We start from the raw sequence: 25,902 nt of genomic DNA, 5'->3' as shown, positions 1-25,902 counted from the left end.
GGACCGGTCATCCACTCCACTCAGTGTAATCTGTTTGGCCGGTGCAATGAGCTGTCAGCACACTTAATTAATCATATCTCACTGAATACCGAACAGATTTTCACGCGGTTTTTTTTGCTGCAAAGGTCATACATGTAGCTATGATACAGGCCACATTGTTCGAAAATACAAAATACAACCAATAGTACGGTAATGTTAAATCTTACTTGTGAAAAGTAAATCCCCCGAGTATGGTCCGCCGATTTGAGCAGGAACATGCTGCACAGTGCTGTCATCTTGTGTTTTCTGCTGCAACGCAATGAGGAGTATGACCGGTCCAAGATGGCGGCCGCATTTCTTGTTTCCAGCAGCCAATGCGGTGTCTATGTATATTATGTCTATGGTCACGCCCCCGAGGCGAAATTTCGCTGGCCGAAAATCGCGAGGTGTTTCGCTGTGTGGAAACACACCGTAACCCCAGAGCCCACGGAGAGCCGGATCACTCCCTATTAACTTCATTGTACCTGCAATCTGCTGCAGTTCCGCTAGGGGCGATCACGAATAAGCGCAAAAACAATGGGGGTCTATGGAGCTAGACGGCTAAATGTGTCTCTTTCACCTGGTTGTCGTTGAAAAATCGAAGATTGGATTGTGGTTTCTGCAAGATCAATATGGATTATAGGTCAAAAGTTGAATGAACGAGTACTTACGTCCTTTCGATTTCTTACAGGTTGGGTCATTGTTGCCCACAACACACTAGCTTTCTGCTAATGAATGACGTCATTGACGCATTTGAAAGGCTTTTTAGGACAAATAAGTGACTCAATATGCAACATTCAAATTTCTGGGCAAAAAATTATATCTCGAGAAAAGTGGATTCGAGGGGTACAGCTCCATAGACCTCCATTCATTCTGCACTTATTCGTGAGCGCCCTCATGTGGAACCAGAAAAGGAACTGCAACCAGTTCAGAAACCGGAAGTTTCCCGAGAGTGGCGGTTCTCCCCTTATTAGACATACCCCATTAACCCCAATACATTTCTGTGGGAGATGTTTGAGTGCTGTGTCTCATTAGAAAGTGTCTGTTTAACTGCTCCACTAACAGATGCATAGGCTTCTGCATCTTGTAACTCAGCTTTGTCAGACATTTAATCGAAATGTAATGCTCTTGAATTCTAAGAAGAAATTAAATTGGCATTTTGCAAATAGCCTCATCTGATTGTGAATTAGTTGAAAACTAACTAGTGTCTCAAAGCGATTAATGTCATAGCCTACAACAACGATAAGGTGTGGGTCCCTTTAATCTCCGATGCTCCTCCTCTTTAGGTTCTGTCCCTCTGTGCTGGTGCATATCTGCCATTTTAGAATTGTGAACGCAGTGTCAAGTGAAGTCGAGTTAGCATTAACATTATTTATAGAATTTACATAATTTTAGTTTTACTGAACGGCTTATCGTCGATAGATAAGAGGTAGGTTATCGGTTTCCCTCTCGCACAGAATCCTTTGTTAACGTGAACCCTGGTAACGTAGGCTAATGGGGATGCATCAAAACCGAAGTGACCTAAACTGACGATAGCCTGTAGCTTACAACATTAATTCGTTGTGGTGGGTATTTTATCTTAATTAAACAAATACACTTGCTCATGATGTTCTTGACGATGTGCTAGGCTATCACTGGTGTAGCCTAGAGAGTAACATGTCATTTGTGAGGTGTCTAGGTCTAGGTAGGCTACACTCGGGAACTTAAGAATTCTAGAAGGCAATCAATTTCGTATGAATAGCCTACCCATGAATAGATGGTTCTACCATCGCGACCAGGGATGACAAAGTAGACGAGCCTATTGAGGCAAAACCCTCAATTATAGCACAGGCTAGCCCTGCTTGAGCCCAATATGCGGCCTTCAAGTGATGTCGGAAATGCCTTAATGACACATGCATGTGGTTTGTATGACAGGCTAACAGCAAATTTTGGCTATGACTTCACAATTCTATCGCATGTCGTTTGTGGAGGCAGTCATGCCATAGAACATTAGCCAACAACACATAGCTGAAATGAATGTGTGTATGAAAGCATTGGAAGCTAATTCTAACACTTGACCACTCAAGATAGGTTTAAATTGTGTTTCCCGTTGTAGGATATGAGTGAACATAATATAAACACCTGATAATAACGTGGGGGAAGTGATGAAATATGGAAGTGCCAAGATCCCTACCTATGTAGCAGCAGGCCTACAGTGTGGCAGATTGAATGTTCATCACACAGAATAAAGTGCAGAAGTTGTTGCTATTCATCCAAACAAGGTTCTTACCCAGATCTGTCTGTGTTTAGACTACTTTCACAATTGAATGGATAACTTGCAAATAAATAATTTGGCATACATAAGCAAGCAAACAAATAGCCCAAACAAAAAATTGAGATTTAAGATGCCATATCGATTCATGTAGGCCATGTATTCCAATACCTCTTAATCTCTTGTAAGAAATTGAATTTAGCCATGGGTTAATGTGTTGCCTTACATGCAAGGCAGCCCTATGAGTACTCTGAAAATAGCCCATCACAAGTTTAATGGACATTATGTCATGTTGACCGCATGGCTTGGGAATTTTGGGCTGTCTCAGATGAAGGCTATAGTGCCTTGCAAAAGTGCTCAACCTATCTCAACACCATGTTCTCAATATAAATATGTTTTTATTGTAAAATTAGACAGAACACCTTTAAGCCATATAGGGTGGCATAGGCTACTATTAATACAATGCTATGATTTGGGAGAGTTATAAAGTTAAAATCCACATCCACATCATTTTAGCTCCAGACGTTTTTCACCTTTTACATCTTTTGACTCATCCTGGGGTCTGTATGAAGCAGGATTTCGGGCTTTACAGTATGAAGTACCTTCAGGTTTCACTGGGATTTTCAATGATACAAAGGTTGTTCACCATGAAGATATATCTTAAACCATTCATTTATTGGCCAGCTTTTCTGTGTCTGAATGCTGCAACTGTTGCTTTCAGTCTGAACTACTTATTTAAATTCTTCATTCTTTGAAGTATTATCGTTTTGTTTTTCTGTGATTTATGTTGGTGGTGGGTCTAGACCTATTCAAATTTGTGATTGGTCCCTTGGTGCCAACAAATTCCTACACTGCCTTTTTTATGTGAACATGCTCATAACCAGCTGGGGAAAACATGGGTGGATTTAAAAAGCTGATAGCCACCTTTGTGAGTTATAGTAAGTTAATAGTAATTCAATAATATTATAAGTAAATATACTTTACTGTATCATGTTATATAGTTGTGATAATAATGGAGTACTTTGACTTGCTAACATTGTAAAAATCTTCACTTTTATTCTTAATACTCTTCATGTATGCAACCTCATTATTCCTTATGTGTAACCACCTGCATGGCCAAATTTCAGGTTAAACCATGGCTGAGAAGCAGGTGATCCTCCAATTCCGCTTTGCCAACTTTGGAGAGTCAATGTTACAGAAAATGGATGCCCTACGCAGCCAAAGGCGCTTCTGTGATGTACTTGTTCGCATTAATGATCTGGAGGTGGCCGGTCACAAAGTGGTCTTTGCGGCAGGATCTCCCTTTCTTCGGGACCAGTTCTTCCTCCAGGACTCCGCAGAAATTCAGATCAGTACTTTGCAGGATGCAGAGGTTGGACAAAAGTTGCTGCTGTCTTGCTACACAGGAGTGCTGGAGTTTCCAGAACTAGAGCTAGTCAACTACCTCACAGTCGCAAGTTTTCTCCAGATGGGACACATTGTTGAGCAGTGCACCCAGGCACTTAACAAATTCATCAAGCCACATCAAGTGAAGGACGAGCAAACCACACAAACACATTCCAGTAAAGTTGGACAGTTTCTTCCCACTGTAGAGGCAGAACAAAATGAGCTAGAGAATCAAGTGGTAGATGAAGGGGAGGAAGATGACGACGATGACATCATTATAGAGCGTGTGATGCCTTCGGGAACACAAAACATGGAAGGACGGACAAGGACAAAACAAAGCAAGAATTCTGAAGAATGTGACAACAGTCCCCTTGCTATAATAAAAGTGGAGTCCGTTAGAGATAAAATGGCAGACAGCATGCGTGATCGAATCTCACAATCACCCACTCTCAACTCTCCTGAACCACAGCACTCACTAATTAACTCCACTGTAGAAAACCGTGTGGGTGATTCAGAGACTACACTGATGCATTTGTCCGATTACCCTACAAGTCCTGTCCCAGCGGAATCATCCCGGGTTTGGGGGGGTCTACGTACCAATGAAAAGGGCATACAGTGGTACCACCAGTGCCCAAAGTGTTCGCGCGTCTTCCGGCAGCTAGAGAACTACGCCAACCACCTCAAAATGCACAAGCTGTTCATGTGCCTGCTTTGTGGCAAGACATTTACGCAGAAGGGCAACCTTCACCGGCACATGCGTGTCCATGCGGGAATTAAGCCATTCCAGTGTAAGATATGTGGGAAGAACTTTACCCAGAAGTGCTCTCTGCTAGACCACCTCAACCTGCACAGTGGTGATAAGCCCCACCGCTGCAATTACTGTGAGATGGTTTTTGCACACAAACCAGTCCTCAGAAAACATCTTAAGCAGGTCCATGGTAAGAACAGCTTTGACAATGCCAATGAGGGCTGCATGCAGGAGCTTGAATTCAGTGGACTGCAGGAGTCCAGCACTGAAAACAGGACTGACCAGCTAGTGTCAGAAACCAGACAATATGCAGTCAATCTGCAACACTGAACAATTTGTCCAGAGTTCACTTCCGAAGTCATTTGAAGAGTTTGGTTCCAAAACACTAAATGTCTATTTAAAAAAAAAAAAAACATTAAGAAGTAATGTAATTTAATTGTGTATTTCAGGTAATATCAATAAAATTGCAATTGTGTTGTTTTGATTAAGTTAAGATAAATCAAATAACAATACACAATTATAATTCTACTAAAATTACTTGGAGAAAAAAATGTAGAAAAATGTTCATGAAAATTCATTAAAATAGAGGATATAGAGTTTTGGAATCAAACAGACATTCATCATTAGTCATTGATTGATTATCCAGTTTGTCTAACCAATACGATCTGGAATAAAGAGTGTGGCAATGAGCACATCAGTAATGTTATAAGATAATATACATTACTATAAAATAATAATTGTTATTAATAAATGCTTCATCCGTCACGCGTATTTATTTTTTGTACAAAAGTTCCAGAATGTGAACATATATTACCAGTTTGTTTTCCAAATTCTGTTGCGTATGGAGGTCAATACTACCTTGTCTATATGCAAATGTTATACATTGAGTTTGGAGCACAATATGGTGCATTTAATGCCAGTCACATCTACAGTACAAAGTGATATCTAAAGAAAGTGCATGAATGAAAAACAAGTAAATTAAAATACCAGGTGCTATTTTATAGTAACCTTCAAATGCAGGCGAAATTGATTTGTAACTAAAGGAAATATCAATACCTTTATCTGTTGTCATATTTGAGAGAATTTATGTAATTCAATATTGTATTATTTAACATATAGCTCATGCACGCTTCATCAGCCCCGGCATCTTCAGATGTGATCGAGATGACCTAGAAAAGCCATCCTTGGAACTTTCAAACTTGCCCTTCTATGAACTTGCCCTTGACTTGACATTAATGCTCGCAGCAACCCCCAGCCTTCTGCACCTGATCTGCATGCCTTCTAAAACATTTCCACCTTACTCAGTATTTTAGTTTATTTAAATCATATCAATAACTAATCTTGTTCATATCAGTAAGCTTGATGGTAGGCTTGCAAGTGTCTTCTAAGAAGTGTATAAGTGTGTTTCCTTGTGTGTGTGTGTGGGGGTAGTTTGGATCTATGTGTGTGTGTGTGTGTGTTTGGATGTATGTGTCTGTGATTATATACACCTGTGTGTGTGTGTCACAAAAGTGTGCATCTAGAGAATATTGTAGTGATCCTACATGTCACAATTCATGAGGTTTGCACCTTCACGTCAAGATATCGACAAGATCAGGTGTTCTGGGAATTGTGTAATGAAAATCGGGCCCAAGACATGTATGTAGGCTTATGAGGAATCTGACTTGGTACCATTTGGTTGTTAAGTCTGACGTCACATGTCGTGTCAGGTCCAACAGCTCTTTTGTCCAAAAAGGTTACAGCCTGTTTTCACAACATGTAAACCTTGTCACCATCACTTCTGTTTTAGTGAGGGTAAAACAAAAATAGCTTGACTCTAACAGAGTAATTAATGTAGCTGTGCAGCCAGGTGATATAATCAAGGGTAATGTCCGAGCCTCCGTCAAAAATAGGATTTTATTAGATTTAGGCAGCAAGTGAGTAGTAGAGTGGCAATGTTCTGGTAGGCTGCTCTAAATTGGACTCCAGAAAAATAATTATTGGCACATTATTGCACCACAACTTAACAATTGCACTCACAGCAACATGTGAGATTTGTGACAGAGTACTCACTGAATACTGCTATTAATGACTTGATTCCAATTGGTTTCACCATAAGGGCATGAAAGGTGAGCACAATTCCAAGGGTCCAAACTGGAGGGGACTTAGGGAATATGAAGGCCTCTGAAATTTCCATTAGGGAGCTTAATTACTTGTGCCCCTGTCAGTGATGCACTCGCTGACAAGGACCCACAGGATGCAAAACATACATCTGAAGTAGTATGTTTATAATGATCATTGAAGCTGAGGGCCCATATACCTTTGTAAATTGCTAGGGGCCTTTTAGCGTCTTAGTTAACTTGAGGGTCAGTGGCGCTTAATTCATGCCGGTTTTCAGGGCTCCTGATCACCTGTCTTTCCAAAGATTCAGGTGATGAATAACCCATAACATGTTACCTGTCCACAGGTGAAAAAGGGAAGGGACAAAAAAAATGTAGCGACCACAGTGCTGGAGGGTGTGAGGTCAAGGCTAGCAGTTATCATTTTAGTTATGTGAAATAAAACAGTTCTCAGAACAGAACAGTAATCATCACATTGGTATTGCCGCAGTGGCAGTTATATCACAGTCATATCATTGTCTTGTAGAATTGACCTTTGACAAACTGGTGTCATACCACCTTGACTGATAAAGCAATGTAAAACATTAACTAGCACAACAGTTGTTCTTTTTTTGTGTGTAGACCAGTCTACAACTGTTTTGACATTTGCCACAAGACAATATACTGTATATTTGAAAGTTAAAATATCAGGTTTCTGTCATAAAAAAAAAAAAAACAAGAATGCTGCAAGTACTGCATTGTGAACTTCCCACAGTGATGTCAGACGCTTCGTTCAGACAGCACATTTACACAATGTCCAGAGGAAATACTAAGAGGGGAGCAGTAGAACAGCCTGCCAAGTTCGGACTTCCATATGACCGTTTATGTTGTTCAGATATACGGCCCAACCACTTAACATCCGTAGAACCCTCCGGCCTTACACGTATGTCTGAAAGCCCTTAGAGTCAGTGTCAGGCTATACAGTATCTATGAGTGTCAGAGTGTTAGGCCATTGATCTGTGGTTGTTGCCGACTCTAAAACATGCTTTCATAGAAAAATAATCTGTTGATCACAAAGTTGCAAGAAATGTGGAAAGACAATTTAGCCTTTTTTCACAAGGCAAAAGGTGAAAGTGCAGAAGAAGACCAAAATTGCACTGGGCTGTGTGATATGAAGCTGTTATATACATGTACAGTGAGAATGATAATGATATGATCAAAATCAGCTTCATCTGCAGCTTCATCTGCAATAATTCCATAGTTGTGCTACCATGTGTGCGAGTGAAGGTGATAAGATATGATATAGCTTTCACATACAGCCAGTGTTTAAGATACAATTGAATAATTGTTAGCTTGTCTGCTTGTGTTACACAGAATCAGGGATAAGCCAAAAATAACTTTCCATGTTATAAGCAAAAGCAATGATGAGCATTATACACATTATTTGACTTGCATAGACCAACTTCACTGAGTGTATCTTGCTCAAGCTCACTGTTTCCAAATCCCGCCTACTAACTTTTCTAAGTAAACGCTGCACCCTCAGCGTTGTGTCTCTCATATCATGTAGAACCTCCACACGTGCACATGGCGGTAACCATGGGATTGCCCTGTTGCCTAGTTCTTATCTTATAATAAGCAATATAATTTAAATTACCTCATAAAATCTCTCAACTAGCCTGGAGTTACAGAAAAGCAAGGCAAGGGTTGCAGAGGACCTAAGTCTCACACATGGGCATATACTAAAAAGAAGGTAAGTAAGATTGTTCATTACATCAGATAGATAGATCTATACAAGCTTTACATTCTTGCTGTGAGTGATACATTGTCAATAGCCTTTAGATTGGAAGGCTATGGGTATAGGCTATGTGGTTTGTATAGATGGGATTGTCTTTACTTTTGTCACGTCAGTTGTGTAAGTTACCTGAATATCAGTTTGAAAATGTAGTTAAAAAAAAATGTTTTGTCTAAATGTAGACACTTTGTAATTTGTTATTTGCTAACTTGTAGCATTTTGACACCATTGACAAATGCTATGAGTAGTCAATCATCACAAATATAGCACAGCATTAACTACATTTTTACAGAAAAGGTTAATATGAAAATGATTTTATCATTTTATTTAACATACTGAATATTATTTATTAATAAAACACCATGGAACTGCATTTGATAAATAACTAGATGTACCGCAGAGCGGTACAAAATATGACCGCTGCCCAGTCCAGCACATTTTTTCCACAAAAATAAATCACACTGAAAGGCCTATATGATTCTAACTGTCTCACTAAATTGCATTATCCACACTCAAATCTCACTGGTATATGCTAGACGACAAGTACCAAAACATGATTAGTTCATAGATTTCACATGTAAAATTGATTTTATACAACCCCACCCCCATCTTGCCTGTTCATAATTCTGAGAAATTCTTGAATTGTGTGCATGTGTGCGTGCACATGTTTATGTGTGTGGGTGTGTGTGTGTGCGTGCTTTTGTGTTTGTCTGCGTGTGCATGTGTGTTTGTGCATGTGCATGCATGCGTACAGATGTCTACTGTGTGAGTATGTGTCATACGTATGATTACTGTGAATGTATTTGTGTGCCTGTGTATCTGTTTATGCACATGTGTGCACATGGAATGGGTTAACATGACCCCTGGAGGCAAACATACGGAAAAAATTGGTCATCCTAGGCCCTACGGTTCTCAAGATATTCTCAGAAAACTGTGTCGCCTAGTTCTTATCTTATAACAAGCAATATAATTTAAATTACCTCATAAAATCTCTCAACTAGCCTGGAGTTACAGAACAGCAAGGCAAGGGTTGCAGAGGACCTAAGTCTCACACATGTGCACATACTAAAAAGAAGGTAAGTAAGATTGTTCATTACATCAGATAGATAGATCTATACAAGCTTTACATTCTTGCTGTGAGTGATACATTGTCAATAGCCTTTAGATTGGAAGGCTATGGGTATAGGCTATGTGGTTTGTATAGATGGGATTGTCTTTACTTTTGTCACGTCAGTTGTGTAAGTTACCTGAATATCAGTTTGAAAATGTAGTTAAAAAAAAATGTTTTGTCTAAATGTAGACACTTTGTAATTTTTTATTTGCTAACTTGTAGCATTTTGACACCATTGACAAATGCTATGAGTAGTCAATCATCACAAATATAGCACAGCATTAACTACATTTTTACAGAAAAGGTTAATATGAAAAGGATTTTATCATTTTATTTAACATACTGCATATTATTTATTAATAAAACACCATGGAACTGCATTTGATAAATAACTAGATGTACCGCAGAGCGGTACAAAATATGACCGCTGCCCAGTCCAGCACATTTTTTCCACAAAAATAAATCACGCTGAAAGGCCTATATGATTCTAACTGTCTCACTAAATTGCATTATCCACACTCAAATCTCACTGGTATATGCTAGACGACAAGTACCAAAACATGATTAGTTCATAGATTTCACATGTAAAATTGATTTTATACAACCCCACCCCCATCTTGCCTGTTCATAATTCTGAGAAATTCTTGAATTGTGTGCATGTGTGCGTGCACACGTTTATGTTTATGTGTGTGGGTGTGTGTGTGTGTGTGTGTGCGTGCTTTTGTGTTTGTCTGCGTGTGCATGTGTGTTTGTGCATGTGCATGCATGCGTACATATGTCTACTGTGTGAGTATGTGTCATACGTATGATTACTGTGAATGTATTTGTGTGCGTGTGTATCTGTTTATGCACATGTGTGCACATGGAATGGGTTAACATGACCCCTGGAGGCAAACATACGGAAAAAATTGGTCATCCTAGGCCCTACGGTTCTCAAGATATTCCCAGAAAACTGTGTCTGCCCTACCCTCCTTTCGGGGGTCCAGTCCAGCGGGGGGGCTACAGATCAAAACGAAAAACGATGGTTCCATGCTATCCATGTGGGGTTACATGCCCACCAAGTTTCGTGTACCCCGGTCTTTCAGTGTCCCAGGAATCCTTGACGGAAATTTGGACATGCGAAAAAAAAAAAAAAAAAAAGAAAATCTGACTAAACCTATATGACCACCGCTTCGCTGCGCGGCGAATGCACAAATACAACCAATACATTTTTCATTGATAATAGCCATAGAATATGATTAGGTGAAGATATGATGGAGGAATATTATTTAGCTCTATTGATGGTATATTCACTAATTGACTCAAATTCTTTAAACGTTTTACTTTGTTTTGTGTCATGTCCTCATCAGGACACAATCATTATACCATCTGGGTGTGTAGTTCAAACCTTTGCTATTCATAGATTGACCTGATGTGTGATGTTGCAGAATGGCTGTGGATATGAAACCTGTGTCTGTGGCCATGGAGGAGAATGGTTATAGTACCCCACACAACAGTAGGCCGAAAGGGTCTACTGTCAGCTTCCACAACATCAACTATAGTGTTAAGGAAAGCAGAGGACTGTTGTGCAAGAGGAAGAGCACCACCAAAGACATTCTCATTGACCTCAAGTAAGACCTAAACTTTCCATTTAATTTTCTCTAACCATTACCCTTATATTAATCGCATCATGCCAAGATGATTATATATGTCATTGTGGCAATATCAAACACCTTTGAAGACTTAATGCTGAACCTACATTTTTCTTTGTTGTGTAAGCGCCTATCAGCAGAATTATACATTATAATTGTCGTTATACAAATTGGTGTATGTGGTGTATTGGTGTGCGTAACATGCTTCAAGGCCGTAACCTTGGAGTCAACACTGGGTGGGACCCAATGTGCATGGCATGCCATGTCATGATGAGGTGTAATGTCTCAGAAATAATGGTCTAATAATAATCTGTACATCCGCTTTTCTCAATTGGTATTTCATAATTCCATGGTGTTCTACAACTTTCACATCCAGTAAGTGATGGCTCAAGGGAGGATTATTGTGCAAGTCAAGTTAGTGTTTTCCCAGCAATTCTCTATAATCAGGTTTCTTTTTTTTGGGGGGGGGGGGGGGGGGTTATGCCTTTAATTGACAGGATAGTGGAGAATGACAGGAAGTGATTGGGAGAGAGAGTCGGGGTGGGATCCGGAAAGGACCACGGGGCGGGAATCGAAACCCGGGTTGCCAGCAGTGCAGGTGCCCCAGCCAGTCGCACCACGGCCGGGGCCTCTCTAAGACTTTTTAAAGTGTTGACTGGGGCCATAATCAGGTTTCTTAACTTAACTGAGATCATCTCCCCTCTGCACTCCCTTTCTCTGCTAGTTGTTACCATTTTCCAGTTTGTAACCAGTGATTATTTTGGACAACAGTGAATGATACTACTGTAGTATAACAGTTTGTGGGCTATTTTAACGGTCTGAAACACATGGTTTAAACGTATGGTGTTACATAAGTGATCAGACGCCAGGCTCATTATTTAAAAAGGTTGTTCTTATGTTTCTTAATTAGTCATGGGTGGGTTTTGGGCATAACATCCATTAAACCAGTGAGTGTGACATCTGCCATTCCTTTTAAAAGCAAGAAGTGCAAAATCAAACAGCGTATTGGTCTCCGGTTCTGCACTCACTTACTTGAATGCCCTCATATAGGCATATGTTACCTCCCCACCATTGCGCTCCTCAGATTAATGACGTTTATTTTATTTTTTAAATAGTAGCCTAATCCACATACAGTCTTTGTGCATTTTCTGTATCTCTTATATTAATGTCCACCTTGAAGACAGAATGTAGCGGCACACCCCAGTATAGACTCGTCTTAAATGCCCTTTACATATTATTAGCATGAGACTTCTTGACATTCCCATGCAGCAGACCTCTGAGTATTGAACAATGCATTAGCATTGTCCTTTTATCTTTATCGTCTCGGTCTCACAATCATCTCAAAATAAAGCTGTGATCAAAAAGAGAATTCTCTCAATACATGGAAGGAAGCCACACACACACACACACACATACATAAATACATAAATACACACAAATATACATCCCCTGGCCCCTGCTGAGTGTGTTCAATTGTATGAAAGAGAGAGGTCAGAAGAAAAAAGGACTGAAACAGACATCGTTTGTTTAGAAGATTGTGTATACGTGCATGTGCACTCTTTGCCTTTCTTATACTTAGAAAACAGTATACATCCGGCTTTTCATCGCAATGCTGATATAGTGGTGCGCGAAAGATAATGTGTGTGAGAGAAATTAAGAATATTTCTTTGTTTTGAATGTGAGTGATCGGTATTCAGAAGAGTGTGAAGAGCATGCCTTTAGTTTGGTCCTTTAACCGATGGTTTTATTTATCTTTGGCTAATTATCAACTCAGGAACATAAATGTGCTCTTGTGTGTGTGTGTGTGTGTGTGTAGCAGAGAGTATTGTCACGTGTTTCTGTTGGTTTATGTGTTGTGAGCTCATGTGAAGGAGAAGCTTTTGTGTGTGTGTGTGTGTGTGTGTGTGTGTGTGTGTGTGTGTGTCTGTTTCTTATGCTCTTCCCTTTTAGTCCAGTTCATGACAGTTCATGACTTCCCTTTAGTCCAGTTCATGATAGTATGACTCCACAATTTTTGAGATATAAATTGTATATCTTGCAGTTTCATCTTGTTGTGTCAGCCTTGTTTCATTAGACCCGTGAACTGAAAGCCGGTGAGCGGAGTCAGGCTTTATCGCACGTGTCCACCTAAAAGCAGACAATTCAGGGTGGTGACCTGGTTTGTCAATATGGGGGTCAATTCAAAGTTGTGAAAAAAAAAATTTGAAATACATATTTTAAAAAAAAATAGTATTTTGTAATTTGTATTTTATTGTATTTTATTGACAATGCCAATGAGGGCTGCATGCAGGAGCTTGAATTCAGTGGACTGCAGGAGTCCAGGACTGAAAACAGGACTGACCAGCTAGTGTCAGAAACCAGACAATATGCAGTCAATCTGCAACACTGAACAATTTGTCCAGAGTTCACTTCCGAAGTCATTTGAAGAGTTTGGTTCCAAAACACTAAATGTCTATTTAAAAAAAAAAAAAAAAAAAAAAAAACATAAAAAAGTAATGTAATTTAATTGTGTATTTCAGGTAATCAATACAATTGCAATTGTGTTGTTTCGATTAAGTTAAGATAAATCAAATAACAATACACAATTATAATTCTACTGAAATTACTTGGAGAAAAAAATGTAGAAAAATGTTGATGAAAATTCATTAAAATAGAGAATATTGCGTTTTGGTACCAAACAGACATTCATCATTAGTCATTGATTGATTATCCAGTTTGTCTAACCAATACGATCTGGAATAAAGAGTGTGGCAATGAGCACATCAGGAATGTTATAAGATAATATACATTACTATAAAATAATAATTGTTATTAATAAATGCTTCATTCATCACACGCATATTTATTTTTTGTATACCAAGGCATATTGTATTGCCCATTCATTGTACAAAGGTCCAGAATGTGAACATATATTACCAGTTTGTTTTCCAAATTATGTTGTGTATGGAGGTCAATACTACCTTGTCTATATGCAAATGTTATACATTGAGTTTGGAGCACAATATGGTGCATTTAATGCCAGTCACATCTACAATACAAAGTGGATATATCTAAAGAAAGTGCATGAATGAAAAACAAGTAAATTAAAATACCAGGTGCTATTTTATAGTAACCTTCAAATACACTCTACTATCAGCAGAATTATACATTATAATTGCCGTTATACAAATTGGTGTATTGGTGTGCGTAACATGCTTCAAGGCCGTAACCTTGGAGTCAACACTGGGTGGGACCCAATGTGCATGGCATGCCATGTCATGATGAGGTGTAATGTCTCAGAAATAATGATCTAATAATAATCTGTACATCCGCTTTTCTCAATTGGTATTTCATAATTCCATGGTGTTCTACAACTTTCACATCCAGTAAGTGATGGCTCAAGGGAGGATTATTGTGCAAGTCAAGTTAGTGTTTTCCCAGCAATTCTCTATAATCAGGTTTCTTTTTGGGGGGGGGGGTTAAGCCTTTAATTGACAGGATAGTGGAGAATGACAGGAAGCGAGTGGGAGAGAGAGTCGGGGTGGGATCCGGAAAGGACCACGGGGCGGGAATCGAACCCAGGTCGCCAGCGTACGGTGCAGGTGCCCCAGCCAGTTGCGCAACGGCTCTGCACTCCCTTTCTCTGCTAGTTGTTACCATTTTCCAGTTTGTAACCAGTGATTATTTTGGACAACAGTGAATGATACTACTGTAGTATAACAGTTTGTGGGCTATTTTAACGGTCTGAAACACATGGTTTAAACGTATGGTGTTACATAAGTGATCAGACGCCAGGCTCATTATTTAAAAAGGTTGTTCTTATGTTTCTTAATTAGTCATGGGTGGGTTTTGGGCATAACATCCATTAAACCAGTGAGTGTGACATCTGCCATTCCTTTTAAAAGCAAGAAGTGCAAAATCAAACAGCGTATTGGTATTTTGACAATGACTGAACGCATCAAATTCAAATCAACGCTTGCCTACGAAGTAGTCTCCGGTTCTGCACCCACTTACTTGAATGCCCTCATATAGGCATATGTTACCTCCCTACCATTGCGCTCCTCAGATTAATGACGTTTATTTTATTTTTTAAATAGTAGCCTAAGCCACATACAGTCTTTGTGCATTTTCTGTATCTCTTATATTAATGTCCACCTTGAAGGCAGAATTTAGCGGCACACCCCAGTATAGACTCGTCTTAAATGCCCTTTACATATTATTAGCATGAGACTTCTTGACATTCCCATGCAGCAGACCTCTGAGTATTGAACAATGCATTAGCATTGTCCTTTTATCTTTATCGTCTCGGTCTCACAATCATCTCAAAATAAAGCTGTGATCAAAGAGAATTCTCTCAATACATGGAAGGAAGCCACACACACACACACACACACACATACATAAATACACACAAATATACATCCCCTGGCCCCTGCTGAGTGTGTTCAATTGTATGAAAGAGAGAGGTCAGAAGAAAAAAGGACTGAAACAGACATCGTTTGTTTAGAAGATTGTGTATACGTGCATGTGCACTCTTTGCCTTTCTTATACTTAGAAAACAGTATACATCCGGCTTTTCATCGCAATGCTGATATAGTGGGGCGCGAAAGATAATGTGTGTGAGAGAAATTAAGAATATTTCTTTGTTTTGAATGTGAGTGGTCGGTATTCAGAAGAGTGTGAAGAGCATGCCTTTAGTTTGGTCCTTAAACCGATGGTTTTATTTATCTTTGGCTAATTATCAACTCAGGAACATAAATGTGCTCTTGTGTGTGTGTTTGTGTAGCAGAGAGTATTGTCACGTGTTTCTGTTGGTTTATGTGTTGTGAGCTCATGTGAAGGAGAAGCTTTTGTGTGTGTGTGTGTGTGTGTGTGTGTGTGTGTGTGTGTGTGTGTGTGTGTGTCTGTTTCTTATGCTCTTCCCTTTTAGTCCAGTTCATGACAGTTCATGACTTCCCTTTAGTCCAGTTCATGATAGAACGACTCCACAATTTTTGAGATATAAATTGTATATCTTGCAGTTTCATCTTGTTGTGTCAAGATCTTGCAGTTTCATCTTGTTGTGTCAGCCTTGTTTCATTAGACCCGTGAACTGAAAGCCGGTGAGCGGAGTCAGGCTTTATCACACGTGTCCACCTAAAAGCAGACAATTCAGGGTGGTGACCTGGTTTGTCAATATGGGGGTCATTTCAAATTCAAAGTGGCCCTGCAATAGAAAAAGAACCGCAATAAATCACACTCACAACAGTATTGCTACCGACATACTGTTTCCCGCACTGGTAATGTGCAAAGAGCCCCTCTTGAGCAATTTCAGCAACAAAAAAGAGGTGGAACTGGGGCGGGGGGGGGGGGGGGTGTTGGAATGAGGACTGACTTTATTTGGCCTACGTAATTTACAGTATGGTTGGTTCCGAGGTATAAACTTTTGGTTTATGAATACATTAGTATCAGGGATGGGCAGTATTTATGATACATGTATTTGAAATATGTATTTCAAAAATGTGAAATACATATTTAAAAAAAAAAATAGTATTTTGTAATTTGTATTTTATTGGATGAATTTTTTAGTGCATCTCTGATTTTTTAGTGCATCTCTGACAGTATTTTGGCTATGAGGTGTAACAGGCAGGTCAGCATAGTCGATCTGTTGACATTTGTAGGTTTATGGCATGCCTTGTAGGCAGAGAAAAGCGGTTGCTCTCAAAGACTGTCTCTCACCACAAGCGGTTGCTCTCACCACTTAATCAACAGAGTCAGTTTACTGATGAAGGAATAAACTAAATAGACAGATATGGAAGATTTGCAAAGTGATTTCATGCTCCCTTTAAAGAGTATTTGTATTTCTGTATCAAAATACAAAAATAAAGTATTTTATTTTCATACATGGCGTGGCTACTGTTATTTGTAGTTTATTTTGATACACTTAAAATTACAGCATTTTTTAACTCTGTCTGTTTTGATTCCTCTCCAGTGGGATGATGAGACCAGGCCTCAATGCTATTTTAGGAGCTACAGGCAGTGGCAAATCCTCGTAAGTTATACACTTTCGCAAATAATTCGATTTTTCATCTATTTATCAATATTTGTTATGATATTTTGACTGTGGAGTATTTGGTATGTTAGTGTGGTGGAGCAGCGGTAGCATTGCCGTCCAATAAGCAGGGGGCTCACATTCAATACCCAATCGCTGTGAGTCCCTATTGCTTTGGAAAAAAGCAACTGCTAAATCCCACTTATCTTTACCTTTTGCCATGAAATGCTTATGTGCTCAGCACTTATTATTGTGCTACTGTCTTCAACCTACCTTCTCAACACTGTCATGGGTTCTGTTGTGTTGTATTGTTGTGTAGCTTCTTAGATGTGCTGGCGGCCAGGAAGGACCCATCAGGTCTGTCGGGAGAGGTGCTCATTGACGGAGCTCCTCAACCCCCCAACTTCAAGTGCCTTTCCGGATATGTGGTCCAGGTAAACACATGGATTTGGTTCAGTCTACATGTTTAAAGTGGCCTTGATTCATTTTCTTCCCCACAGTCTGACTGACACAGACCTGTTTTAATGGCAATGTATTCACATTATGTGCTAATGTCAGTGCTAAGTGGGTCCACTGCATCTGGCTGTAGAATAAAAGATATACAATATATGATTTGAGCAAATAGCCCTCATTCAGACTTTCATGTCACTGAGATTCACGATGTGTTATTGTTGTGAGCCACTCACAATCCTTTGGAAATCGTTGGCATTCTGCCATTTATTCACACAAGAACACTGATACAGAATGGACATTGGGCAGGGGTATTTACACAAGGGTTCACTGGCACAGATAACGCGGCCAAGGATGGCACAGGGATCGAAAACACAAGGAAAGCTACACAGATCCCAATGACCAGATCACAGAGGACATTAACCAAAGAGGGTAATCATAATGCACTGAGAGGGTAGTTGTTGGGGAATTTACCACCTTTTGTCCCTATAAAAACATGGAGCTAACAGGGACTCTCTCACAGTGATGAAATTTAACATCATTGAACAGATATGGGTTAAAGCCTCTAAACTCATCCAACTTCCTTTGCATGTTAGCTATGTGCATTGGCACTATAATCACAACTCTGCATTCACTTGCAGGGAGACGTTTGCACTCCAAAGTCCTTTTAGAGCATGTGATCTATTCAAACTGTATTAGATACAAGTCATTCTAAAGTTACATTATCTTAAGTGTGTGTATCTATGTTCTGTGTGTCTCAAGGATGACGTTGTGATGGGAACACTGACAGTACGAGAGAACTTCAGATTTTCTGCAGAACTTCGGTTGCCCACCAGTATCAAGTCACAGGAGAAAGAACAGCGGGTGGACAATCTCATTAAAGAACTGGGCTTAGAAAAAGTGGCCAACTCACGGGTAAGGTTTTAACTTCAAATGTATCCATACATCTGCCAAGCTCTAGTCTCTAATTGCATCATCAGCATTTTGCGATATTGGCAACTAAGCACCTAATTGAGACGTCACGTTTTAATACTGTATGTATGAACAGAGGTACATACCTGCCTACCCTACAAATAACAATAGAATGTGAAGAAACAACCTTTTGACGTAATGTCAAAAATGCTTACTGTGTTGCCCAGATATCCACTGATGTTACCATGCATATCAGCCAGGGCCAGACCATCACTCTTGTGATATTACTTTGTACATGTCATGTCCAGAAATGTTTAAATTGATCTGCTGAATGGGACTTAACACCTTCCCACCATGCTGTTTTTCTCAATGGGTTCATGTGGACAATGGACAATCCAAGCATCAATATGAGACTGTTATTTGTTCTTTGCGGTCAGGTGGGAACTCAGTTGATTAGAGGGATCTCTGGAGGAGAACGCAAGCGCACTAATATTGGCATGGAGCTTCTGATTGACCCGAGTGTTCTCTTCCTGGATGAACCCACCACAGGCCTTGATGCAAGCACTGCGAATTCAGTGCTGGCATTACTTAAAAAGTATGCACACACGTCTCCCTTGGACACACCCTCTCTCACAAAACACACACCAACGAACCAATTGTTTGCAAAGTAACAAAACAGTCATATTACATTTACAGAGATGTGCTTACACATCCAACCGAAACAATAGTTGCAAGCAATGCACACCCTGGAAATGTACAAATACAACAATAATGTACAATACAACTTAGAAATACACAGAAATAAATTAGGACTACATATAAATGTCCACAAGGGTGGTTAAGGAGCTGGGGTTGCATGCAGTAGCCTGAAAAGTTGTGAGTTAAATTCCCGGCTTCCCTCGTTGTGCCCTTGAGCAAAGCACTATGACAAAAATACTATGTAAATGTTGTCCTGATGCAAGCCTTGCTAACGACATCCTCAACTCTCTCCAACCCCCAAACAGGATGGCCAATAACGGCCGAACCATTATTCTGTCCATCCACCAGCCTCGTTTCTCCATCTTCCGCGTATTTGACCATCTCACCCTGTTGGTGGCAGGTCGACAGGTTTACCATGGAAGTGCCAATAACGCACTGCAGTACTTCAAAGACATTGGTAAACAATCAAACTCACATTCATGATATCCTAATAATCATGTTAACATGTGTAGAAGTGTTCAGAAGTGTTCATGTTTTGATAAAATTAGCACTTTTATTCAACAAGGTGGCATTATATGAATGTATATACAGTAGACATTACCAATATTTCATATGGCAAATTTAAAATAGATGATCTATTCATTTCTTACATCCAAGTATCCTCAGACAAAAACATTTAGAAACGTGTGGACTCTAGACATGAACCCCCATTTCAACTTTACCTGTAAATGTTTGTAAATGTACTTTGTCATATGCATGGAGGTGGCCAATTCTGCTCATGACTTACCGGTACTACATATTCATCCTTTCAGATGTACTTTTGTCCCTAAGATATAACATGACTGTATGTTTGTAGGCTATGAATGTGAGCCACATAACAACCCAGCTGATTTTTTCCTTGACGTCATAAATGGAGATGCTACCAATCAGAAAACTGCAACAGACTCAGGTGAGTGAAATTCATTATTCCTTCCTAGTGCATATAAAGAGCACTCTAGAATCTTTGGTGCATATTATGGCCGTTTATATGTATGTCCTGTTGTGTATATCTTACAATAAAAGTGCACCATCTAATGTTCTAACATTGAAAATATTAAAATGTACTGTAAATCTCAGTCACTCTGTCTACAGCAACAAGAATTAAAAGACTTAGTGTGTTTTTGTTTCGAATACACTTTACATACTTGTCAAAGGCATAGCAATGCACAATTCTACAAACCTGTTCCTTGACTTGCTGGAAGTGTTCAAACATTGAACCTCCAATGCTTTTATAGATTCAATTGTATGGTTGGGCAGGTACCAATGATTTTATTTTGGGCAGGTACCAATGAGTTTATTTTGGATTACTTATCAATAAAGATTCACTTTAACAATTATTAATATTATCAGCTTTGTACAGTGGATTAATCCCCATCTTTGTAAGATCATTAAATCCAATTCATTTGGCTCCAATAAATTGTACTGTGTACATTGTTAAGGTATTAAATAAGTGCCGACATGAGAATACTTTTTGGTAATTTCCTTACCGAAAACACCTTACTATTGTGGGATGTAGCACTTTGGTTCTGTAGAGCAACTTTGGGCAACACTATCTTGACTAATAACATGCAATATATGAACATACTGTATGAATAAATGCAATTGAATTGTTATGTGAGTGCACAGTGTATTAAATGTGTGTTCTGTGTATGGGTGGTTTGTGCCTAAGAGGTGGCTCCAGATGGACAGAGGTCTTCTCCGCAGTCTATAGAGCAGCACCTGGTGGAAGCATACAAGCAGAGTGCCGACTTCCGTGAGACACAACAGGAGTTGCAACGCATTACTCAGGGTGGAGGCGCTGACCGTACCGTTGTACGCACCATCACTTACAACACCTCCTTCTGCCACCAGTTCAAATGGGTCCTCCAGAGAACGTTCAAGAACCTTATGCTCAACCCCCAGACTTCAGTTGCTCAGGTAATTTATTTGATGTGTATGATCATGAGTGAAATATAATTTGGTCTCTGATTCAGTGTGAGGGTCAATTGATATATCATGTCACCTGTATGTACAATGAACGTTTTTGAAAGTCGTTCTCTCTCTAATTGGATGACAAGAACTTTGATTAGGTTTTTGCCTTTTTTGCTACGGGTTTTACTTTTCTGTTAGGTTGGAGTAACCGTGTTCTTGGCATTAATTGTGGGAGCCATTTTCTTTGATGTCAAAGAGGATCAGAGTGGAATACAGAACAGGTAAGGTTTTTTTTCTCTCATTTGTTTTTTTTTTTTCTATTATTTTTCAACAGCCCAGCCTCCTCTAACATATTGCTTCCGTATGTATGCCATATTTTAGAATGGGAGCTCTTTTCTTCATTACAACAAATCAGTGTTTTTCCGCACTCTCGTCAGCCGAACTCTTCATCACAGAGCGTAAACTGTTCATGTAAGTCTGGATAGGAATGAATTTCTTCTTTATATTCCTAATACCGGTATATAATTCATTTGTATTAATATCAAGCTTTTTGTGTATTACAGACATGAGTATATCAGTGGCTACTACCGTGTGTCCGTCTACTTCTTGTGCAAGATCCTGTCTGACATCATCACACTGCGTACAGTTCCAGCCATCACATTCAGCCTTGTGGCCTACTTTATGATAGGTAACATACACACCCACATACATGTGTTCATTTCATGTATTCATTTAGAAGGGTTCTAGTTCTGGTAAGGAAGGACTAAGAAATGTTCTAGTTATATGTCTTTTGACCCAACTGTGAGTATTGCATTGGTGTCTCATTGTGTGTGTTTTTTTGTTGGTGTTGTATTTGCTTACATCCTAGGCTTCAAACCCACTGTTGATGCATTCTTCGTGTTCATGCTTACGGTGGCATTAGTTGCATACACAGCAACTGCAATGACTATGGCTATCTCTGCGGACCAGACTGTGGTTGCTATTGCCAACATCTTCATGACCATCGCCTTTGTTTTCATGATGGTAAATCAACACACTCACACACACAAACAGTATACACGCAGGATCAGTGCAGAGGGCATTGAGTATTCACTGTGGTGTAAATTGGAAGATTTCAATAAAATATCTAAGGGGATGCCTTGATAACAGCAGACTAACTGGGACCTATTCCAAACCCAGCAGGAATCCTGGAAAACAGAAGCATGCTTGTGACTTATTGTGAATATTTTTTTTTTCAATACATATTTCATCAGTTTGTCTTTATTATTTTTGTTATGGGTTGGATGAAGATCTGATCACGTTTTGGCTGACAGACTTTTCAGCGCCACTTTAGTGAACAAATTTGTCATTTTTAGTGTCAGTTTATTCTCAGAGGACACAACATTCTGGCTATGAATGTATCCACAGTTATTTGAAGGAGAACACAAGGTCATCTTTGGGATATAACCTGCAAGGCATTATTCGCTGAACCCTTTCCACCAACTAATCTGAAGATGATGCAAACACCACACTCCATTCTGTGGTGATTTTTTTTTTTTAAAGGATATTTTTTGGAGCTTTTTTATGCCTTTAATTGACAGGATAGTGGAGAGTGACAGGAAGTGAGTGGGAGAGAAAGTCGGGATGGGATCCGGAAAGGACCACGGGGCGGGAATCGAACCTGGGTCGCCGGCGTACGGTGCAGGTGCCCCAGCCAGTTACGCCACGGCTGGGGCCTCTGTGGCGATTTTTGGCCGGATCTTTTCACAACATTCCATGAGCAAGAGTACAAAGTCTTAGGGAGAAGTTCCAAGACCACACACAAGAGGTTGCGCGAGTGCACAGAAGCAGCCGGAGTACAAGAAGAAGGACCCAAAATTGAGCGCTGGAGTGTACAAGCAGCAGTGTATTTGCAGTGCAGTCAGACAATCCTTAAGGCTATTGAAAGCGAAAAAGGAGCTGTCCATGGCGCTGACTGATTATATGGCCAACTGATGTAGCCAGGGACACAGTGACAGATTTCCAAAGTGGTAAATGAAAACGGATTCAGCGAATATATGCCTTGCAGGCTACATCCCAAATGTGACACTGAAGTGCTTTGACTGAAAGGACTGATCTAACACTATTGTGGGTGTATTGGCCTATTTCCATGTGTGGTCAGGAGTTTTTGTTGATGTTTTAACAGATCCAGTGATCTTTTTAACTTGATTGATTACATTCCATTTTGAGAAAATCTTCATGATTTTGCAGATGTACAGTAGCCATGTTGTGCAATTCCCTGTGTTGTTGTATTTGTGTATAGATCTTCTCAGGACTGCTGGTTAATCTACCCAGCATTGCGGTCTGGCTCTCCTGGCTGGGATATTTCAGTATTCCTCGCTATGGCCTCACTGTAAGACTTAATTCATTTACTTACTTAATTAATACTTTTTACTGAATAACAGCAGCAACATAGACTATAGACTAGAGTGTGTGGTGACTATTGTGAGTACAGTATAAAATGTACCGTTTTAACAGAGTTCTGTAATGTGAGAGCATATATTCATATGTATGCATGACATGTAACTTTTTTTTACATTCTTTGCTTTTCTTTAGGCTCTTCAGATTAATGAGTTTTCAGGATTGAAATTTTGTCAGACAGCACCCAATATCACCCTTCCACCAGGTGTTTCGTAAGTGCTACCTTTAAATGATACACACTCTTATTAGAAAAATCAACAGGAAAATCGAAGTAATGCAAACTTTTTAAGTATACAGAAAGGTTACAATAAGGACTGTTTATGAAGTCAGTGCATTAACATTACCTTAACTTGTTTTCCGGTTGTGATGATAAATAAAGTCTCAGACTCAAGTGCAGTTTGGTTCTGTTTACTTAGCGAAGGTACAAGTCCACAATCCAAAGAGTAGCCGACAGCAAGCCAAGGTCAGTACACAGGGATATCCAAAGACAGGGCGAACAATCCAAAACGTAATCCAAAAAGCTTGGTCAAAACAGACGGGCAAGGTCGAAACTGGAAAAGGCTAAACAGGTAACTCTCAATGAAATACTACAAACACGGCTTAGTAGAGTTAATACAAACAATACCTCACATCGAGGCAACCGATACAAAGTCCTTTTATAGGGCAAGTCTACTAATTGGATATCAGTCACAGGTGTCAAAATTCTGGGGAGGCCGTGCAAGACTGGAGTGGGCGTGTCTGTTGCTGTCCAGAATGCTGCAGCGAGTCAGGCCTTACACCGGTCAGTGACATCGGACTTATTGCCTTCAGGCTCACTCAATTTTGTGTAGCGCTGCGCAGATTTGGCTGAGCGTGATGTATGCTTCACATTGAACACATGCATCATGTTCATCCAGGTCTGTGCAGCACTGCATGAAGTCAAGTGAGCCTACTGACTTTTACATACTTTTCTTCAAGGCAAAGTAATACACTGACTTCATAAACATTCTTTTTTTATAACCTTTCCATACACTTACAAAGTTTACAATACTTCGAAATGGTATTTTTGCTCCCAAATGAAAGTTTAAACTTGTTATTATCCATAGATAGACCCTAGGTTGATTTTACACCGGATCATTCCATTTAAGCAAAATATGTTACAATGACTGTAGACCTATGTGATGTAGTTAACCGTTGGTTAGAGTTATAACCAGTGTATCACAAAAACATGTACAACTAACCAAAATGTTGAAGTAATTTAGTTTGTTGTTGATTTTAATTTTATGTTTTAGATAAATTAATTGATTGATCTGTTTTATGTAACAGATGTACAGGGGAAGACTTTCTCAACAATCAAGGCATTGATTATTCAACTTGGGGACTTTGGCAGAATCATGTTGCCCTCACAATAATGACTATACTTTTCTTGGGTATTGCCTATCTGAAACTTCGTTTTATCAAGAAATTTACATAAAAGAGAAGGGCGACCTTAAATTAGCTGTACCCACACTGTATACAGGCTCCCAATCATATCAAAAATGGCATTCATGTAAACCCTTGGGCCAATTGAAAAAAAAAAAACATACAAAATCTATCTGGAAATATATGTAACCACTGAATGTAACACCATAACAGTTTACAGTGTCTACTGAGAATGAGAACAATATTGTTAACAGCTGTCAAGACTATCTTACATATTTACTGTCCATATGATGTTGAGCAAGGTGTATTTCAGAAATTGGAGTCTCTGAGCTGTCAGAATATCTGCACTGTATCAATCCTTAATCTTAACCTTCACACCTGTGATGCTGCTGATTTCTTTTGCCTTAAGTATTTCACAAGTTGTAAATTTGTTTTAACTTTTTTATTGTATTTTCTAAGATGTACATTTGTTTTGCACTTCACATATATATATATATATATATATATATACATATATATACATACATATATATATATATATATATATATATATATATATATATATATATATATATATATATATATACACATACATACATATATATATATATATATATATATATATATATATATATATATATATATATATACATACATATATATATATATATATACATACATACATATATATATATATATATATATATATACATACATACATATATATATATATATATATATATATATATATATATATATATATATATATATACACATACATATATATATACATATATATATATATATATATGAATATCACTGTCACCAAATATATGTGTATACAGCAAATGTATAAACTGATACTGAAAGAAATGCCATTAAATGAAACTATTAAATTAAACAATTTGACTATATGATATCATTACAAGGGGTTTTCATTTAGTGCCTTCCAAAATTATTGGTAACATGATTTAAAGGATTATAAGAACCTCACACTGAAAACTGCCCCCAGAAAAATCTTTTAAA

The 25,902-nt window shown here is 38.9% G+C and overlaps 2 protein-coding genes across 6 annotated transcripts; both read left to right on the top strand.

Annotated features, from left to right (window-relative positions):
• Positions 1-1,330: 1,330 nt before the first annotated feature.
• zbtb26 (zinc finger and BTB domain containing 26) lies at positions 1,331-5,168 on the top strand. Of its 4 annotated transcripts, none has more exons than XM_042070556.1 (3): positions 1,331-1,447; positions 3,073-3,197; positions 3,397-5,168. In XM_042070556.1, exon 3 carries the CDS (start codon positions 3,405-3,407, stop codon positions 4,731-4,733), a length of 1,329 nt encoding a protein of 442 aa, XP_041926490.1. In that variant the 5' UTR covers positions 1,331-1,447; positions 3,073-3,197; positions 3,397-3,404; the 3' UTR covers positions 4,734-5,168. The 4 variants fall into 4 exon arrangements, with proteins under 4 accessions (XP_041926490.1, XP_041926488.1, XP_041926487.1 ...); XM_042070554.1 differs by having other exon boundaries at positions 1,331-1,583; XM_042070553.1 differs by lacking the exon at positions 3,073-3,197.
• Positions 1,394-25,039, top strand: LOC121690131 (broad substrate specificity ATP-binding cassette transporter ABCG2-like). 2 transcript variants are annotated; one of them, XM_042070529.1, is made up of 18 exons: positions 1,394-1,447; positions 8,157-8,231; positions 9,275-9,349; positions 10,812-10,994; positions 16,966-17,025; positions 17,345-17,459; positions 18,238-18,390; positions 18,825-18,982; positions 19,392-19,543; positions 19,943-20,035; positions 20,795-21,042; positions 21,235-21,317; positions 21,418-21,507; positions 21,600-21,724; positions 21,905-22,059; positions 23,318-23,407; positions 23,611-23,687; positions 24,781-25,039. In XM_042070529.1, the coding sequence occupies exons 4-18, from the start codon at positions 10,813-10,815 to the stop codon at positions 24,926-24,928; spliced, it is 1,929 nt and encodes a 642-aa protein (XP_041926463.1). In that variant the 5' UTR covers positions 1,394-1,447; positions 8,157-8,231; positions 9,275-9,349; position 10,812; the 3' UTR covers positions 24,929-25,039. The 2 variants fall into 2 exon arrangements, with proteins under 2 accessions (XP_041926463.1, XP_041926462.1); XM_042070528.1 differs by lacking the exons at positions 1,394-1,447; positions 9,275-9,349 and having other exon boundaries at positions 7,980-8,231.
• Positions 25,040-25,902: the final 863 nt, after the last annotated feature.

Source organism: Alosa sapidissima, chromosome 18, assembly GCF_018492685.1.
Source record: "Alosa sapidissima isolate fAloSap1 chromosome 18, fAloSap1.pri, whole genome shotgun sequence".
Taxonomy (NCBI): domain Eukaryota; kingdom Metazoa; phylum Chordata; class Actinopteri; order Clupeiformes; family Clupeidae; genus Alosa; species Alosa sapidissima.
Note: the sequence above shows the minus strand (reverse complement) of the source record. Positions and strands in the feature narration are given on the sequence as shown.

Coding starts and splice junctions, on each gene's coding strand:
- zbtb26 (XM_042070553.1), top strand. CDS start 3,405: ATGGCTGAGAAGCAGGTGATCCTCCAATTCCGCTTTGCCAACTTTGGA.
- LOC121690131 (XM_042070529.1), top strand. CDS start 10,813: ATGGCTGTGGATATGAAACCTGTGTCTGTGGCCATGGAGGAGAATGGT. Junction 10,995..16,965: donor GACATTCTCATTGACCTCAA/GTAAGACCTAAA, acceptor ATTCCTCTCCAG/TGGGATGATGAGACCAGGCC. Junction 22,060..23,317: donor TCGCCTTTGTTTTCATGATG/GTAAATCAACAC, acceptor ATTTGTGTATAG/ATCTTCTCAGGACTGCTGGT.